The following is an 18,842-nucleotide window of genomic DNA, read 5'->3' on the forward strand; positions in this document are numbered from 1 at the left end:
ATCAACATGAAGATTTCGAAGTTAATATAACAAGTTCCAAGTTGTTTTTTTCTAAACATTTTCAATCTAGGGGAGGGGAATTTTTTTTACTCCTGATGGGTATTTAACTCACAATTCAAATGAGAGGATATCGTCAACGGAGAGTTTTTAACTACTTATTCTATGGGTTGTTGACAAGTATTTTTTAAGTTACATGATAAATTTAATATATTATATTATTTAACTAACATTTTAAGAAAATTACTTAAAATCATGAAATGAGAATGGAAGGAAGAATTCGTAGTTATTTATGTTAAAAATAAAGTATTAAATTTGTATTAAAGAGTCCCACAAATACGTTAATCTTGTTTGGTTTCATGAGAACCGTATATTCTTTTTCTCTCTTCCGGCATTGAAAAATGTTTAAAGTTCTTTCTATCGTTAATTATATTATATTATATTATAATATATTCGAGTCTTAAATATAAACATTTATTTAGTAAATTAATAGAAGCTTGAATCAGTGGATAGTGGAAGACATGTCAATACAGAATAGACTATGTCACGATACCCATTTGCTTTTGAATTTTCTTGATTCTCCACCAAAATAATAAATAAAAATGATCCTCTCAATATAACTTACCTAATCACATTTACCTGTAAACATGCTTGTAAGGCACCACGTTCTTTCCAGTAATATTTAATTTAAGACAATCATGAATCATCGTCAACTTCTCCAGCTTGTCACACAATATGTAAGACCAAATATATACTTGTCTAGAGCAGATAATCAAAAGAAGAAGAAAAATATGAAGCTATCTTCCATTTCCATTACCTTCTTCCTTGCCCTTCTGCAGGCTTTATCAGTACAGCTGGTGAATTCACAACAGATAGATTCTTGCAATTCAAATTTGAACCTTGATGTTCCCTTCGATACGACATCTCCACTGTCTTCCTGTCTGGAGCAGCCATGATTTCATCCTCAGAGTAGGCGTCTACTTTTTTAATTCTAGATGCTGAATGTTGGATATGAATATGTATTTAATACGAATATGATTAATGTTGGAATGTAACATGTTGCAGTATGTTCAGACATCATCGAACGTATGGAGTTTTGTTCTGTCAGCTCCAGACACGAATTCTTATATCGCGATGGGGTTTTCAAGCAGTGGAATGATGGTGGGTTCAAGATCCGTGGTTGGCTGGATCTCAGCTGATGGCAGTGGAACGGTGAAACAATATTTTCTCGGAGGCCAACGACCTAACCGTGTGTTGCCTGACCAAGGGAATCTCACACTTGTTAGCAACTCTTTGTCGATAACATCCCGATCATCGCGTCTATACATGGCATTCCAATTGAATACCACTCAACCCCTCTCACGGCTCATATATTCCGTCGGACAGATTGCGGTGATTCCTTCTTCTCCGGACTATACTTTGGCCGAACACCGTGACAAAGTCTCCACCACCTTGAATTACGTTACAGGTAATTCATAAAAATAATTTACCACGATGTAATCGGATCGAGTCAAATTCAAATGAAAAAGATCTGAATAATAAGGTATGCTACTCAATCCGGATTTTACCAAATGATTAACAGGTTCAAGTGCATCAAAGATCCCTCATTCAAGATTAAGGAAGAGCCACGGAACACTAAATATGCTGAGCTGGGGGATACTGATGATAATCGGAGCAATGATTGCTCGGTACTGCAAGCAATGGGATCCGATCTGGTTTTTCTCCCACGCAGCGATTCAGTCGTGCGCCGTCGTGTTCGGGATATCGGGTGTAATATGCGGACTTGTTTTAGAAAATCGTCTCAAAGCTGATGTCTCCACTCACAAAGGCCTCGGCATCTTCATACTTGTGCTTGGATGCCTCCAGGTTTCTCTCTAGCATAAGCATTCATTAAAATAATATGATTTTGCTTAAATACATGTGAACATGTGATCACCCTCTCTTGAAATATTATTATCTGTAATTAATTAATGTACATAATTTTTAACTATCTAGAAGATAGAACATAATTTATGCACATACTTGATATAGATACGTTTATTTAATTTCATATTATGTTGATTATAGGTAATGGCAGCATTAGCAAGACCAAACAAGGAATCGAAACTGAGGAAATTCTGGAATTGGTACCATTACAGCGCGGGGGGGATGCTGGCAGTATTTGCAGTAGCAAATGTTTTCTATGGGATTCGTTTGGGGGAGAAGGGGAGTGGATGGAAAGCTGGCTATGGTGTTGTTATTGCTTTCTTGATTTTATTTTCTTTTATTTTAGAGTTCAAAATGTGGGGGAGAAAATGATATATATATATATATATATATTATTAACTAAACCATATTTTAAATTATTTTATTTGAGTTGTACTTATTCACAGTTCTTAAAATAATTTGTTTAGTAATGTAATTCATGTTTATATATAAAATAATATTGCTATCACAATTATCTAATAAATACTACAAGGGAGATGGTTAAAATGAAAAAATTTCGATTTGGGTGAACGTACCAACTTAGACCTCGGTAATGCTTTTAGTCACTTAGCAGGGCGGCCCAGGGCAGGGGCAGGAGGGGCCCATCACATTAATAAGAGTTCATTTCTTTTACTTTGCCTCGGGCCAAAAAATACCAAGACCGCCCTGTCACTTAGTGATTGAAATAAAAATATTTTTTAACAACGATGATTAAAATGATTTTTTTAAGTGGTCAAAATGAAATCGTCCAAAAGTTTCTTGATTATGAATTTAGGAGTGTAAATTAACCGAGCTTCAACGTATAAAGTTGTGTTAGTGTTTGTTTATTTTTGAAGATGTTCATGTTCAGTTCGTGTTCGTTTATTTTATTTATGAAGTTGTTATTGTTCTTTCGTTTAGTGTTCGACAACATGTTTATTTAACATTCATCAAAATGTTCGACTATCAACACTCTTTTTTTATTATTTTATTTGCAAGTAAAAGAAAAATGATGAAATTATGTCACTGGTCTTAAGTTTCTTAGGTTTCACAAATTAAACTCTAAAGTTCACTTTATATACTCAATTTAGTATTTCTCTTTATCAATATTTAAAATATATAAAAGAGGAAAAGGATAACTTAATAAATGAGCTTATAAACGAGTCGATAAATAAGTCAATAAACGAGTTTGTTCATGATCATAAAAGAATAAAGTACACCTCTATTTGTGTTCATTCGTTTATTAAATAAACATAATTTTTTTATTAAATTCATTTATTTAACTTAATAAATGAACGTTATATAACAATTCACAAATAATTCATCAAATATTTTATTCATTTATACCGTTAATCATAACCAATGGATGTAGTTAACACTAAGAAGCCTTTATTTTATAAATTTATATTATGTATTATGCAATAATAGTAAGTTTATTTTATATTAATATTTTGTGTACCAAAAGTAAGTGGAGCCAAGCCGGAAAAAATGTATAGAGGTATAAAGCAAGCAAAAAAAAAAAATCCTCCCCTAATTTTGGCTGGGGTTCCTTCCCTCTCTTGTCGCGCGAGATGGCCCGATTCATCCACGCTCCCTCTAAATAAATAAACAAATAAGGTAAATAAAAACCCCTAAATCCAGCAAACGAAGCTACGGACCCGAAAACCTGAGAGAAGTACAAAAAGGGGGAATTTTATTAGCTTCGTCCTTCTTCTCCTTCCGAACCCTAGAAGAAGTAAAAGTACCAACTTTCTTCTTTTGCTTGCTTTAGAATTCTGTCGAACTTTCTCTGATCTACCACTTCTACCCTTTTACTCTATTCAATCCCTTTCCATTTCCCTTCCCTTCCAACCTTTCTCTCTCGCTCTTCATTTCACTGCTCAATTTTCTGCTCTTTCCCCTTTTCTTGTTTTAAATTTCGCGCGGTTTTGAATTTTATTTGAATTGGTATTTTTTTGTAATCTTTTTACTCTTAGAGAAGCGTGAGTGAGTTGAATAGAAGAGAAAAAAATTGAATTTTCGAGCTTTGCTTTGCCGTGATCTGAAAAGTTACGACGGCGAACTTGCGATTTCATATTTGAGGTGTTATGGATTTCTTTTGTTTTTCTTTTAACGTTTGCTATTCAAAATTTGTAATGATAAAATTTGATAGGGGATTTCTTTCTAATTCTTCTTTATATATACATGTGTGTATAATACATATGTAGAATTATTTATTCTTTGAGAAAATATTGTTTGGACGTCTGTTCTTCATCCCCCCCCCCGAGGTTATATAATACGAAGATTCCGTGAAAAAATAGTGAAAATGAGAATAATTTGAGTTTTAAATTTGGGTGTCTGTTATGTGTAGAATATTAGCTGGTTTTGGGGGAATGAAGAAATATTAGGTAATTTTTTAGTGGTTAAAGCAGATTTAGTAGCAAAGTTAGAGGAAACTATACTATAAGTCTGGATCTACTTGGAGTTAGAGTGTCATGTATGAAGCTAATTTAAATTTCCTGAAAATGCTATTGCTTGAAAACTTGTTTGACTCATGACCATTAACTAGGAATTTAGAATTTATTTTGAAAGTTACATATGATATCATTTGTCTTGTTTTGGCAATTAATACTAAGATATGGTCAAAAGTTTAACCGGGGAAACGTAGTTTTTAAAGTTAGTGGGTCTATTCCCTTCTACTGAATCCATATGCTTGAGGCTATTGGTGCTTTGATATGTTCAATACAAATATTAATCCTGGCTTTGCCTCTGTTTTGCTTTTTGATCTGAAAACAAACGGTTAGCTGATTACCAAGTTGGTTTTCATCAGCTTTACTTCACATATCTTTTGCCCAAATGTGCATATCTTTTGGTACTAGTGATATGATTGTTTGAATATAAATTAATTGTAAAAAAGAGGAGGAAAAAGAAATTAATTGCTACATTGGAGAACTATATTTGATTTGGAAGTTAGCTTTGGAACTTAAAAGTTGTAAGCTGCTAGTTTTACAAGTGTGAAACAGGAGGGGAACGAAGTGTATAAAAGATGTACTTACCATATGTATGCATGCATTTTTAGTTTTAATATGTTGGAGCCTTTCCTGCATGTGAATCTTTGTTTACCTTAATAGATGTTTTGAGTCAATATTCATGGATGTTTTCCCTGACTTTTGACTAAAAATTTGCAGTTTATGATGGTACATATTTCATGAATCATTAACACATGGATCCTGAAGGCAAGAAATTTGGAGGAGGTAATACTGTTTAGAATGCGGGTTTTTAAAACACTTTCTTTGTTTTCATTGTATTTTCTTTTGAATTTGTTCATTCCATTTGAAGTTTTCAGATTAAAAAAAAATTCAGAGTCGACTGTAATTTCATGTAAAGTTATTTGGTATTTTTTTTTGTTATATTTCTTTTTCAACTGACAAGAAGCTATGTATAAATAAATGTAGGACCAAGGGAACTTAGCGGTGCTGTTGATCTTATAAGTCACTATAAATTATTGCCTCACCATGACTTCTTCTGTAAGAGACCTCTTCCTTTATCAATCTCAGATACACATTATCTTCATAATGTGGTGGGAGATACAGAAATTAGAAAAGGAGAAGGGATGCAGCTGGACCAGCTTATTCATAATACATCTCACAGCAGAGACGCTAATACCCGTATACAGCCTTTTGACCTTGATATTCTTAAGGAGGCTTTCCAGCTGAGTGAAACCACTCCTGTTGAATTGCCAGCGGTAAGAAATTTACTGTTTTGAGACTACCTTTATTTAATTTTCTTAATCTGAACGGCGGTCCTATATATTGTGCCAATTCAGTAATTTGGTAGAACTTTAATAGTTTATATGGTGTTTATTTTGTCATTTGACAAATTTTTGCTTCAAGATTCATAGTTAGAGTTATTAACCATTTTGTTTATTTGATAGAGTGAAAAAGGGATTCCTACAATTCTTGGTAAATCAAAGAGTGAAGCTAAAGATAAAGATAAAGAGAGGAAGCATAAAAAGCACAAGGACCGAGATAAGGAGAAGGATAAAGAGCATAAGAAGCACAAGCACCGTCGTAAAGATAAAGATCGAAGTAAAGATAAAGACAAGGAAAAAAAGAAGGATAAAAGTGGGCATCATGAAAAGGTTTGAAGTTTGTTACCTCTTGCAGTTAGTGCTTGATCACTCGTTTGGCCCCCTTAGGGTAGTGGAAAAATCATTAGCCAACAAGTCTTGGCTAGCAGACTAGGATGTTGTGCCCAAGTGCACAAAAATCAGTCTGCAAATCTACCCATTCTTTGTTCAATAATTACATTGCTTTTGAGCCATGCATGAGATATATTCTTTTATATCAGGAAAAATAAGTAATTCTGCTGATGGCAGGAATTCACTATTGTCATCTGTTCCGTTGTTTACTTTGTCATCTGGAAGTTTATCAAAAACTTTATTTTGAAATTAAATTAAATTTTAAATGGAATTCCATGTAAAGTTCTTTATGATTCATATACTTTCAGAAAAGGAAGCACGATGGAGATGAAGATCTTAATGATGTTCACAGACACAAAAAAAGTAAGGTAATGCACATCATTCTGGATTTTACTCTCTTGTGTTGCTTATGTGGATATCTTTTATATTTGTGACGCATGCAGAATCAACTCATCATTTTCCCCCCGGAATAGTGTCTACCTTGTTTTCTAACTACTATCCCGTTGTGCTAATCAAAGTACATAATTAATTTATTGCAGCATAAAAGCTCAAAAATAGATGAGGTTGGTGTAATTAAAGTAGCAGGCTGAAGGGGTGGATCTATAGTTCATTTGTCGTCTCAGATGGTTGTTAGAGTGTGGGAGGGCTTTCTTAATATTCTCTTCTTTGCTTGAGGTGAATGTCGTATCATGCTGTTCTATTTTTTTCTTATTGTAAATTCTTGTTATTCAGAATAGTACCCACTTATACACTTCTAATCATTTATCAAAATTAAGAAGTTCACTGAAATTTATATATGAATATAACCCGGATTTCTTTACCTCCCTATAACATTATGTGCTTTATTCTTCTCCTTTCAACTCAGGAAACCAAGGTAAAATGAAGAACTAGTTGTGAACACTGAATTTTCCATTGTATGAATGGCGTACTAGAGCATGGCTGTTTGCTGCAGAATGTTCTTACTATGATTTTTTTAAAATTGTCTTAAAATAGAACAGTTTTATACATGTAGCCAAGCAACTGGCTTGATAGGCCATATTGTTCTAAACTTTTTGCCAGTAAAATACGGCAAGTGTGGTAATTTAATGATTCTGCTAAATTAGTGTTTTCTGGATGTTGCCTGACAAACCCTCTGGCTGAAAAGTTTGTGAAATGGCATTTATTTGTCTTCTGCTTATAATATAGTTAATTAGTTACACATTCCAAGCATTTACAATTCTAGTTTTAGGGACGAAGATTCCAATGAGAAAGGTAATGCAATTATTTGCTTCTTTCTCTTGAATCGATATGTAAGCATGGCATATTCTCTTATAGGATTGAATTCTATCCCCGTCTCACAGTTCATTATGTCACCTGTTATTATTTTTCTATAAGGCAGACTCTTATTATAGGGCTTGGGACTGGAGGTGGGACTGGAGGTGGGGTTGGAGGAAGGGTGTTCAAATGGAAGTTAGATTTTGAAAGTTCTAACACTGTCTCTCTATCTGGTTTTTGTGCAGAGTAACTTGTAAACTGGGTATAGAATGTGTAGGTGGTGAATTCATCGTCCATTGATTGATATCTATGCGAGGTATAGGTTGCTGAACATGGTCTTTTTTGTATCATAAACATTTGCCTGTAACATGCAAAACTTTGATTTTTTTTATTGTTATTTTTTTTGTAGCATGTTGGATGACTGTGCTGTTCATTTACTCATAGTTTTATTTAGTTAAAAGTTTTAAAACCCTAGCCCTGGAATGAAATATCAGTTTGATTTAGGGTTGGCAGCTTTTCTTTTGTGGAAAGAATTGGGCAGATAGGGGCTGCTGTTTATATTTTTGTTCATTCCCTTTTTTGTGGTAATGTCCGCTGTCAAAAGGCAGTGTCTCATTTGTTTTGTTTCATTTTAGTTGAGAATTTTGGTTATAAAATTCATTAAAGATTTGATTATAGCTAACATGGAAAAAAAATCAAATAGCTTAGATTCCTGATATTTGCAGTTTCCCCTCCCCCTTTTTTTATGATTAAAGATGTATAATTTTTTTTTGATGAAAAACCAAAACCAAAGAAAACATTGATAAGGAGAGCCAAGAGCCGTGAGGAGCATTCACTCGACTTGACACTTATGTCATGTACATAGGTCCTATTAAGGCGTGTCGTTAGCTTAGACTAGGGGATTCTGAGAACACCATCTGAAACCTCCGTTCTACCATCGTTCTTCCTCAAGCCATCTGTAACCTTTCAAACCACCTCTTGGCTCTACGATCATACCGGCCTTAATCATCAACCCAGTCTTTTGTATCAAAGAAAGAAATAATCACTCGGACGGGTTATAAGTTTTAAGTGAGAAAAGCTTATATATCCCTAATATCATATGATATGGGTGTTAACCACCCAAATTTATGGTTACGAGAAAGAAGTGAAACCCAAGCAAACATTAAGTGAGAAGCAATATCCAAAATTTGATGTCAGCTCAGAATACTATCCTTGGGTGTGGGCAAAGTATTATAAAAGCAAAACGTTTCACGGTCAGAAGAGAAGATAGATGATACTTTAGCATTCAAAGGTCAAAGATGCATAAAATGTCAAGGGATTGTATTAGGAGATGAGCAATTAAACTCCATGTAAAGTTCAAATACTTAAAAGAACTAAAAAAAAACTACTAAGTACTAATATGAATAAAAAAAACCAGATTCAATTAATAAAATGCATATTGACCTTATACTTTTTTTATAAAAAAATTGAATTACCACTAAAACTATAAAACTGGAACGATTTTAACAAAACTTTTGTTAAAAAAACGTGATTCACTCGTTAAAAGAAATTTAAATTATGATCCGACGAACATATTTAATCAAGACCCACATGTTTAGTAAAAAGGGGAAGAACACCTGATACGCTGAGTCCTGGTACGCATCCATTTATGTGTTTCTCAGCGACTCTCCCTTTGCTATCGCTATTAATTTCAGCTAACTGCTACACTTCACTTTATAACACCCTTATAATTTACTTACAAATAATTAGGCCCACACGGGAGCTTAATTATTTAATGGCGGATATTACCAAACAACAGTAGATTATTGGCTTGATTTTTCTGAGAGAAAACAAAACAATTAGTATTGTTTTTGTGATTTAAACCAGCATATTAGTAAGAAATCATCAAAATAAGCTCTTTCGTGGAGAATTATTAGTACTGTTTTTTTTATTTATAAATGCGGTACATATATTTTTTAATCAATTTAATTCTCATATTTATTAAATAGTATTCATTTGTTATCTGTATTTTTTAAATTCATGGCAGATATTTCAAAGTATAGAGTAGATTTCATATTACAATGTGTAATTAGGGATGAGAAAAGTTCAGGTCGGTTTTTTATCGACCTACATCCGATACTAATGTTATATCATTTCATCTGTTATCCGATCTAACTCAGATTTAGGGAGGCTTCCACCAATATAAAACTTAACTCAATTTTTGAGATAAAATCTCACGTCTGATCCTACACAAATATATATATATATATATAATTTTTATTTTTATTTCATAAAATAAGAATCTAATTAAAAAAATAAAAAAATATTATAATTATCTCTAAATATACTAAAGATAATTAATACTACTATCTTGAGTCAAAGATTTTCAACTGACTTAAACTTGATTATTTTTTAAATTAATCCTATAAGACCGGATTGAGTTAAATCTATGAGTTCGGATATCATATGTAATCAAATCCCGTTCTCAGAAGCCCAAGTGTGAGTATAGCCTCAAGGAGAGCATTAGAAGCCCCGTTCTCAGAAGAGGAAATGTGGAATGCAATCAAGTCGGCAGACGGGTCTAGGGCTCCCAGCTCGGATGGCTTCAATTTTGATTTCTTCAAGAAGTTTTAAGCTGAGGTAAAAGGAGAGGTGATGATTTTCTTCGAAGAGTTTTACAAAGGTTAAGTGACAGACCGATCCTTTAACCAGTCGTTTATTGCCCTTATTCCAAAGAAGAGAGATGCTGAAAACTTCGATGACTTTAGACCTATTTCGTTGGTGGGAAGCCTTTATAAGACACTGGCACTAGTTTTATGTAGAAGGCTGGCAAGATGCATCAATTAAATTATCAGCGAAACACAATTCGCCTTTGTGGCTGGGAAACAAATAGCCAATTGCGTCTTAATAGCCAATGAACTAATTGATGACCTCTGTCAAAGGAAAAGAGAAGTTGTCTTGAAAGCGAATTTAAAAAAAGCATACGACTCGGTAGACTGGGGTTTCTTGTAGGTGATTCTCCGAAAGATGGATTTTGGTGCGAAATGGAGGAAATGGATGAATCTCTGTATCTCGACAGCATCCATTTCAGTATTGGTTAATGGGACCCCCACAAAAAAAAACTTTAGAATAAAGAGAGGACTTCGCCAGGGATGCCCTCTATCCCCTTTGTTATTTAATTTGGTCGGTGAAGCACTTAGCGGAGTTATTACTAAAGCGGCAGACTGTAATCTGATTAGAGGTGTAAAGGTGGGGCAAAGTGATCTCTATTTGACCCACGTTCAGTTTACGGATGATCTCATATTGTTCTTGGAAGGCAGTGTGAATCACCTTGTCAACGTTAAGAGGTTGCTAAGGATTTTTTGAGTTAGCTTCAGGGTTGATCCTAAACCTGAGAAAAACAAAAATGTATGGAGTCAATGTTGATGCAGATTGTGTTTCGTCGTGGGCTAACGAGATCAGTTGTGGTTGGGAATCTTCCCCACTACGTATCTAGGACTGTCACTGGGACATTCGAGGAACTTGCCTGAGTTATGGAAGCCTATTGTGGATAAATTCACTGCTCAACTTGAAAGTTGGGAAGGTAGTTTACTATCGTTCGGGGAACGTGTAGTCATGGTTAAGTCCGTGTTAGCAAACTTATCAGTGTACTATCTTTCTCTGTTTCAGATGCCAGAATCAGTGGCAACGAAGCTGAATAAAATTATTACCAAGTTTCTTTGGGGGCCAAACAGTAGTAGACCCATCCATTGGGTGAAAGGGGAGAGAGTGTGCAAGCCCCGACATCAGGGCGGCCTTGGCATTACGGATATCCGGCTCAAAAACCGATCTTTACTCAATAAATGGATCTGGAGATTTGGTAGGGATCGAGAGGGTTTGTGGAAAAAAGTGGTCATTGCCAAGTATGGCTATGAGATGGATTCGCTGATTCCTTCACTGAGGGTGCCAAAGAAAATCTATTGGGTCTCGAGAAACGTAGTGCAGCCGTTATCCAACCCGAAGGATAGTTTTACAAAGGGGCTCAAAATTCCATTTAGAGACGGGAAAGCAATTGATTTTTGGAACGATCCATGGACTCGATTTCCTTCGTAGAAATTGGCTTTTCCCAGAATTTTCAGTTTAGCTATCAAGAAAGAGGTGAAGGTAACTGAGTTCGGTTCCAAGGAAAATGGTCGTTGGGCATGGCTCGTAGAGATTAGGCGTAGGTTGTTCTCCTGGTAACAAACTATGTGGGGTAATTTCTATCGTTCTCTTAATGAAGTGGTGCAGCATGATTCAAACGTGGATTGTATCCATTGGGAGGGTTCGTCGAACGGGCTGTTTTCTCCAAAGGCCTATTGTTCCAATGTCGTTCACATTGAGGGTGAATGCGATGATTTTTGGAAGCTGGTTTGGCAGAATCCTGCCCCTCCAAAAGTGCAGTTCTTCGTTTGGAGAGCTGTTCTTCATAGGGAGTCTGTTAACGGGGTTTGCTGAATTTAGGTTCTTTGGATTGTGCGCTGTGTTTGAAGGAGAAGGAGGTCTGTTAACCACCTATTCTGTCATTGTGAGGTAGTTTGGAGGGTCTGGTCCAGGTGGTTCGCCATGTGGAATTACCATTTCGTGTGCCCTGGTAGCATTCGGTCCCTTATTTTAGTTTGGGACAGCAGTCTGATTGGTAACCACTACAAAATCTTCTGGAATCTGGTTTTATTTGATATTATTTGGTCTTTTTGGTTATGCATGAATGATATTCTATTTAATAGGAGAAGAGTGAATGAGGAGGTGTTGTTTGAAAGTGCAATTACAAGGATTGGTTTCTGGTGCATGTGGGTTCAGCCAGATTCGTGTGTCTCAATAAATGATTTTGTTAGGAATCTGTGTACGCTTATTTCCTTCAAAAAGTATGTTTTTTTCCCTATCTTCCTTAGATGGGTTCTTTGGGGTTTTGAGTTGGTTTAGAGGGTGTATTGGTGAAGTTCTGTTTCGAGTTGGGTGTATGGTTATTGATTTTTGTTCTTGTACTTCTTGTTCAAGTGAGATCAATGGAAGTAGTATTGTTGTATGGAAAAAGGTGAGTTTGATATGCTTGTCAGATTTGAATTTGTTTAATTAATGGGCTGTAGTAGAGGGATTTGATTTCTGTGTTGCATTTGGTTTGATCGTGAAGAGGTCGCGTGTTTCTGGGTATCCTTTGTTCAATGCTTCGATGTTTTGCTCTGGATTTGGTGTTTGGAAGTGTCTATACAATGGTGGCTGGGCGTTAGGCTTTGTTGTGGCTCCTTCTGTCATTGATTTTTCTGCAATCTATGGGATGCCCTCTTTCGTAGGAGAGCGTTAGAGTGGTGCCGTAACATGTTAGCTCTTTCGCGTTGGTATTGCGTTGATTGAGTTTGTTGTTATTGTGAGTCATTGAAGGCTACCGTTCTATTCTTTGAATTTGGTTTTGGACGTGTTGTGGACCGTTTGTGCAGGTGCTACATTCTGTTTTTGGTTGATCCAACAGATCTTTCTGCTGCACTGTGTGCATGGACAGGTGGTTGCCTTTGTGGTTTGGCTTTTCTTTGGTGATGTACCTATGTGCTTTAGATAGGGCAGTTACTGTTTCTACGGTGGATGTGGTTAGATTTTGGTGGTGTTGTGGCTTGGTGGGTGATTTCTCTGTTTCGATCGTGCCCTTGTAGAGTGGAAGGAGTTTTCATCTTTTGTTTTTTTGTTCTGTATCATGACTCTTCTATGTTTGCCCGGCATTTTGTGGCTAGGGCTTGTCAGTCATTGTTTAGTCGTGTGACCATGGTGCACTATTTTTTCTCTTATTAGGTTTAAGGAGATTTTTTTAAGGAGATTGTTGTGTCACAGTCTATTTTGTACGAATCAATAAAATTATAAAGACTACCCTTACAAAATATGGATTACTTTGTATGATATTGGATAAATTCAAATGTCAAATATATAATATTTAATAAATAAAAATACCAAATTTATAAATAAAAAACAGATATTTTATTTGTAAAATAAAATTTTCATATACTAAATTGATTAAAAAAATGTAAATATTGTATTTATATAAAAAGATAATAAATGCGTAATGGTACATTGGACAGCTTACGCTGGATCTGGAGTACAAACGTGAAACGCGTTGCTAAAACTTACTAAAAACACGTGTGTTATATGTAATAGTATTTTTAAGATTAGATCAAGCTTCAAATTCATTTGGCATTCACCATCAAAGTTTTTATTTTAAGAAAACGTTGTGAAACCTCCACGTAGCCACTTGGCGGCCCACGAGAAGTGGAATAAGAAACGTTGCCTGTGGAAGCAGGCATCGGCGATATTAAATAGGTTGGGCACCGGCGAAATTGATTGTGGAAACATGTGGCTCTCGTTGCTTTGCCCATCTCTTTCATTTTGCAAAAGTTAATAATGGAATTGCATATGATGATTGGTATGGCTATAAATAGGTAGGGGAGCGGTGAGTATCTCAGCAGATAGCAGCTGAGAGTGGTGATCGCAGAATCAATGGGGGTGGAACAAAAACCCAGAAAACCTCATGTTTTGATCTTTCCTTTCCCCGGTCAAGGTCACATTAATCCCATGTTCCAATTCGCTAAACGCTTGCTCTCCAAAGGCGTCAAAGCCGCCCTTGTTTCCACCGTCTTCCTAGCAAACTCCTCGTTTTCCGATTCATCCATCTCTTTTGATCACCACACCATATCCGACGGCTTCGACGAAGGTGGCTTCCAACAGGCTGCCGACGCCGAAACTTACCTCTCCACTTTCTGCTCCGTTGGCTCCGAGAGCTTATCTGCTTTAATAAACAAACTCGGTGACCCTGTTGATGCACTTGTCTACGATTCGCTCATGCCATGGGCACTTGACGTGGCCAAGCGGTTCGGGATACCATCGGCCGCGTTTTTCACTCAGTCTTGTGCCGTTAACAGCGTGTATTACCATGTTTGGAAGGGACATCTTCAGCTGCCACTGCCACGAAGTGGTGTTTATCTTCCGGCTCTGCCTCCGCTTCAGGTTTCCGAGTTACCATCTTTTGTTGCTATTTATGGATTGTATACGGCTTGGCTCGACGTTCTTGTGAATCAGTTTTCCAACGTTGATGAAGCTGACTGGGTGTTCTTCAACCATTTTTACGAATTGGAGACAGAGGTATAATACGTATTCCTTTTCTTTTGTTTACACCCATATTATGTCGATGATGATGATGATAATAGTAATAATAAACATCCCCTCTGATCGTTCGTGGATCTATTTTGACCAGAATAAACACTAATATGACGTATTACACCTTAAAGAAAATAATTTAAACTTAAATTTTAAAGATGTTATTGTTAAGAAAAATAATTTTGTACTTCAAACATATACCGTGATCCGTGAAATAGATATAAAATATAAAGAAAAGCAGTGAGATTATTTGGTAGGTTCACACCCAAATAATAATAATAATAATAGTAATAATCCTCTAATCGTTTGTGGATTTATTTTGATTTGAACAATAATATGATGTACTGCATTTTATTTATTTATTTATTAATTTAGGTAATTACAATATAGTATATGTCCATAATTTTTATTATTTATTGACAACGTACGTACATCTCATAAATGTAGTTGCTCGAATCTATGACATTTAGAGAAAATAATATTCTCTTTTATTACTGAGAGCACTTGATAAGTTAAAAAAATAAATTTAAATTTTAAAAATATTATTATTGAGAATGACAATTCTCAATTATATACCGTGAAATAAATATAGAATATATAAAGAATAAAAAGTTAAAAATAAAAAAATATTAAATATGAAAATAGTAATTTAAAATGTATTTATATTTATAATTATTTTACTAATAAACAACTGAATTTATTAATTATATTGTTGTTATGTTAAAATTTTGTAAAAATATTTTTCACATAAAAACAATTAATTAGAATAATATATATATTTTTAAAAACTTAAATTTAAATTCGCTCAACAAGGGAAAAAATTCTCTTAACCACTGATACCACTCTTAGGATTCAATAACACCAATGTTAATTTCAGTCAATTTGATAAAAAATAAATTTATATATCTATTATATTATTATAGAAATCACAAACACATATACTTCATATAATAAAAATAACTATTCTTATCTATCTTTTTCAATTGAAAGGAAAAACTCCATGGAATTAAAATTAGAAGCTTATTAATTTATTTTGATATAATGATAAATTTAAATTTAAATTTTATATTCATGTTCATATAATTTTAATTTATTTTCAAAAATTATATCTAATCATCAATCTTTTAAATAGAATGAAATCAACTTTTTTTAACATAAATGTTAACTAAACTTTAAAAATTTAACCATTTTGATATGATAATTCATGTAAATAGTCACTGTGTATTTCATATTGACACAATATTATTTGTCAATTTGACAGATCAATAAATAATTTAAAACTGTAAAAAATTATATTTTTTTGATAAAATTTACTTTTAGATAATCTTATATTCTCAATAAAACATAAAAATAGTATTTTTAATAAAACGTTAAATAATATTATATTCTTATAATTCTATTTACAATAAAATCTTACATTTTTTCACCAAACACATCTTAACAATTTTAATTGAGATGAACTCGTCGGTTATTTATTACAATTTTTTTTGAAAAACATATTAAGGGTTTGTTTGTTTTACCTAAAATGTTTTTCGGAAAATGTTTTTCTTATTTTTCAGTGTTTGGTTAGAGAAAAATTGGTTGGTCAACGTAAAATATTTCCTAATTAAAAGAATTTCCTTTGTTTTTTGAAAATGACTTACGGTTTGACTTTCCGTAAGTAATTTTTCAAAATTTTCACTTCAAATAAAAAATATTCAAAATAATTTTATTTTATGAATTTAATATTAATAAAACATTTAATATCATATTAATAAAATATTAATTATTAAAATATCTAAAAATATATTTATTAATATTTTAATAATATAATATTATATTTTTAATATTATAATAAAATAATCAATTATATTATAATAATATAAGATATTATATTTTTATTTTAATAATATATAATAAATTATTAATAAAATTTATATTGTTTATTAATTTCATAGAAGTAATATTATTAAATTATTAATAATGAATAATATTATCTATATATTTAATATTAATATAATAATCTAATAATATTTTAATAAAGATATATAAAATATATAATTAATATTTTTAAATTATAATATAACACTATTACTTTAATAAATAATTAATATAATTTATAATATTTTTATTTCAATAAAATATACCAATATTAATATTTTTATTAATAAAATTATAAAAATAATATTTTAATATTATATAAATTATTTTAATATTTTATAAATAATAATATTAAATTTTATGATAAATAATATTATTTATTGTATTTAATATCTGTAATAACTAATTTTTAAAAAATCATCAACTAATGGAAAAAATTTAAACATCTTTCAAATATAGTAAAATATTTTTCAGAAAATATATTTCAAAAAATATAATTTATTTTACAAAAAAAAATATTTTGTGAAAATGCTTTCAGTGAAAAAACGAACCCTAAATTTGACAATTTGGATGTGTGTGGTGATTAGGTAATGGATTGGATGTCAAAGCTGTGGAACGTGATGACGGTGGGACCAACAATTCCATCAATGTACTTGGACAAAAGAGTCCAAAATAACAAAGACTACGGCATGAATATCTTCGACCCAAATTCTAAAGCGTGCATGAGTTGGCTAAGTGGAAAGCCCAAGGGCTCTTGGTGTACGTATCATTCGGAAGCATCGCATCCTTAGGAACCGAGCAAATGGCAGAGATAGGTCGAGCATTGCAACACCGAAACGGCTACTTCTTGTGGGTCGTCAGGGAAACAGAGAAATCCAAACTGCCAGACAATTACATACAAGACACCTCAAACAATTGCAGGTACTCTCGCATGAGTCTATAGGTGTCTTTCTCACCCATTGCGGCTTTAATTCCGTACTCGAAGCTCTGAGTCTCGGAGTCCCGATGCTGGCAATGCCGCAGTGGACCGACCAAGCCACTAATGCCAAATACATAGAGGATGTATGGCGAGTCGGAATAAGAGCTCGCCCCAATAAGACAGGGATTGTGAGAAGAGAGACTATACAGAATTGCATCAAGGAATTACTAATGGAAGTTGGAGAAAAAGGCAAAGAGATTAGGAAGAATTCAATCAAATGGAAGAATTTAGCTAGCAGGGCAGTGGATGCAGGTGGAATTTCAGATAAAAACATTGATGAATTTATAGCTAAGCTACAGTCAAATTAGAAATTACGCCCCCGAATGAAGACCATGGCACGTGGGATATTTTTAAAGTTACAGTTTTGCAACTGATCTTGGTCTTGGCTATTCCTGTGTATGTAACATGTGTCCAGGATTGGTGTGTGTTCTGTGTTATAATAAATTTACAAAATAACTGGTTTAATTTATAAAATTATTATGTAATATATATATATATAAGTTTTAAAGAATGTCGTTCAAGTGTACCTATTAAATAGTCTTAATTGTTGCGGAAGACGGCTATCGGATAGAACAAAATCGCAACTGATAATTTGAAAAAATAAAAATGAAGATAAAGAAGACACAAATTTTACGTGGAGAACCCCTAAATAATATAGGGTAAAAACCACAAGCAAATGTAGAAGAATTTCACTATGAGAAAATAAGAATTACAACTTTTCTCGATCTAACGAGGAGAAAACAATGAAAATTATCTTTTGATAAAAAGGATAAAACAACTCTCAAGAAACTCTCTAAATTCTCTAATATTGAGAGAAAACTTGAATGATTTGGGATGATTTTGAAGTTAAATGTGTTAGAATATTTATAGTTGAAGCTTAAGAACTAATCTTATAAATATCTTAAAATATAGGGACTAAATTAATAGTTACCCCTTATCAATTCTCCACAAAATCATGTTGCCTATTTTTAAAAGCAGCCGGCTGCTAACTATTGACTTAGACTTTCAACATTAAAGACAATATTATTTTTTTTAGAAATTTTAGGTTGTAACATAGTTAATCATGACGGCACGGTTCATACGTCTATAAACCATACAAAAAGGACAAAAAAGGCCGACAAAAGTAGTTTCGGTACCACTTAATTTTTGTGTTTCACAGCGATATGCACATGGCTTGATGATTCCAAAAGATTTCGAGTTTTTTTTTAAAGCAGTCTTTAATATTTTTTTATAATTTTAAATTAAAATTTGAATTAATTAAGTATTTGAATTAAAAATTAAATCAAATATTTTTTATCAATTTTGAATATTAAATTTTAATTGATATAATATTAAAATATTATGAGATTATTTTTAAAATGAATATTAAATTATAAAAAATGATATTTAAATGTATTGTTATATTAATTTTATTAACCAACACTTCATGTATAATTAAATTTTAATAAATTAATAAATTAATTATTTTTTAAATCAAATGATTAATTTTTAATA

At 32.9% G+C, this 18,842-nt stretch overlaps 1 protein-coding gene and 2 pseudogenes across 4 annotated transcripts; all 3 read left to right on the forward strand.

Moving 5' to 3' along the window:
• The first annotated feature begins 775 nt into the window (after window positions 1-775).
• LOC120126855 lies at window positions 776-2,295 on the forward strand (annotated as a pseudogene).
• Window positions 2,296-3,928: 1,633 nt separating this feature from the next.
• On the forward strand, window positions 3,929-7,839 carry LOC120126937 (mediator of RNA polymerase II transcription subunit 19a-like). 4 transcript variants are annotated; one of them, XR_005516488.1, is made up of 7 exons: window positions 3,929-4,023; window positions 5,109-5,174; window positions 5,376-5,665; window positions 5,855-6,061; window positions 6,430-6,489; window positions 6,661-6,796; window positions 7,621-7,839. XR_005516488.1 is itself a non-coding variant. In XM_039144974.1 (6 exons), the coding sequence occupies exons 2-6, from the start codon at window positions 5,144-5,146 to the stop codon at window positions 7,623-7,625; spliced, it is 588 nt and encodes a 195-aa protein (XP_039000905.1). In that variant the 5' UTR covers window positions 3,929-4,023; window positions 5,109-5,143; the 3' UTR covers window positions 7,626-7,839. The 4 variants fall into 4 exon arrangements, 3 of the variants coding, with proteins under 3 accessions (XP_039000905.1, XP_039000903.1, XP_039000904.1); XM_039144974.1 differs by lacking the exon at window positions 6,661-6,796 and having other exon boundaries at window positions 6,430-6,484; XM_039144972.1 differs by lacking the exon at window positions 7,621-7,839 and having other exon boundaries at window positions 6,661-6,904.
• Window positions 7,840-13,808: 5,969 nt separating this feature from the next.
• Window positions 13,809-17,822, forward strand: LOC120127079 (annotated as a pseudogene).
• Window positions 17,823-18,842: the final 1,020 nt, after the last annotated feature.

This window comes from Hibiscus syriacus, unplaced genomic scaffold, assembly GCF_006381635.1.
Source record: "Hibiscus syriacus cultivar Baekdansim isolate YM2019G1 unplaced genomic scaffold, ASM638163v2 tig00110462_pilon, whole genome shotgun sequence".
Lineage (NCBI taxonomy): Eukaryota > Viridiplantae > Streptophyta > Magnoliopsida > Malvales > Malvaceae > Hibiscus > Hibiscus syriacus.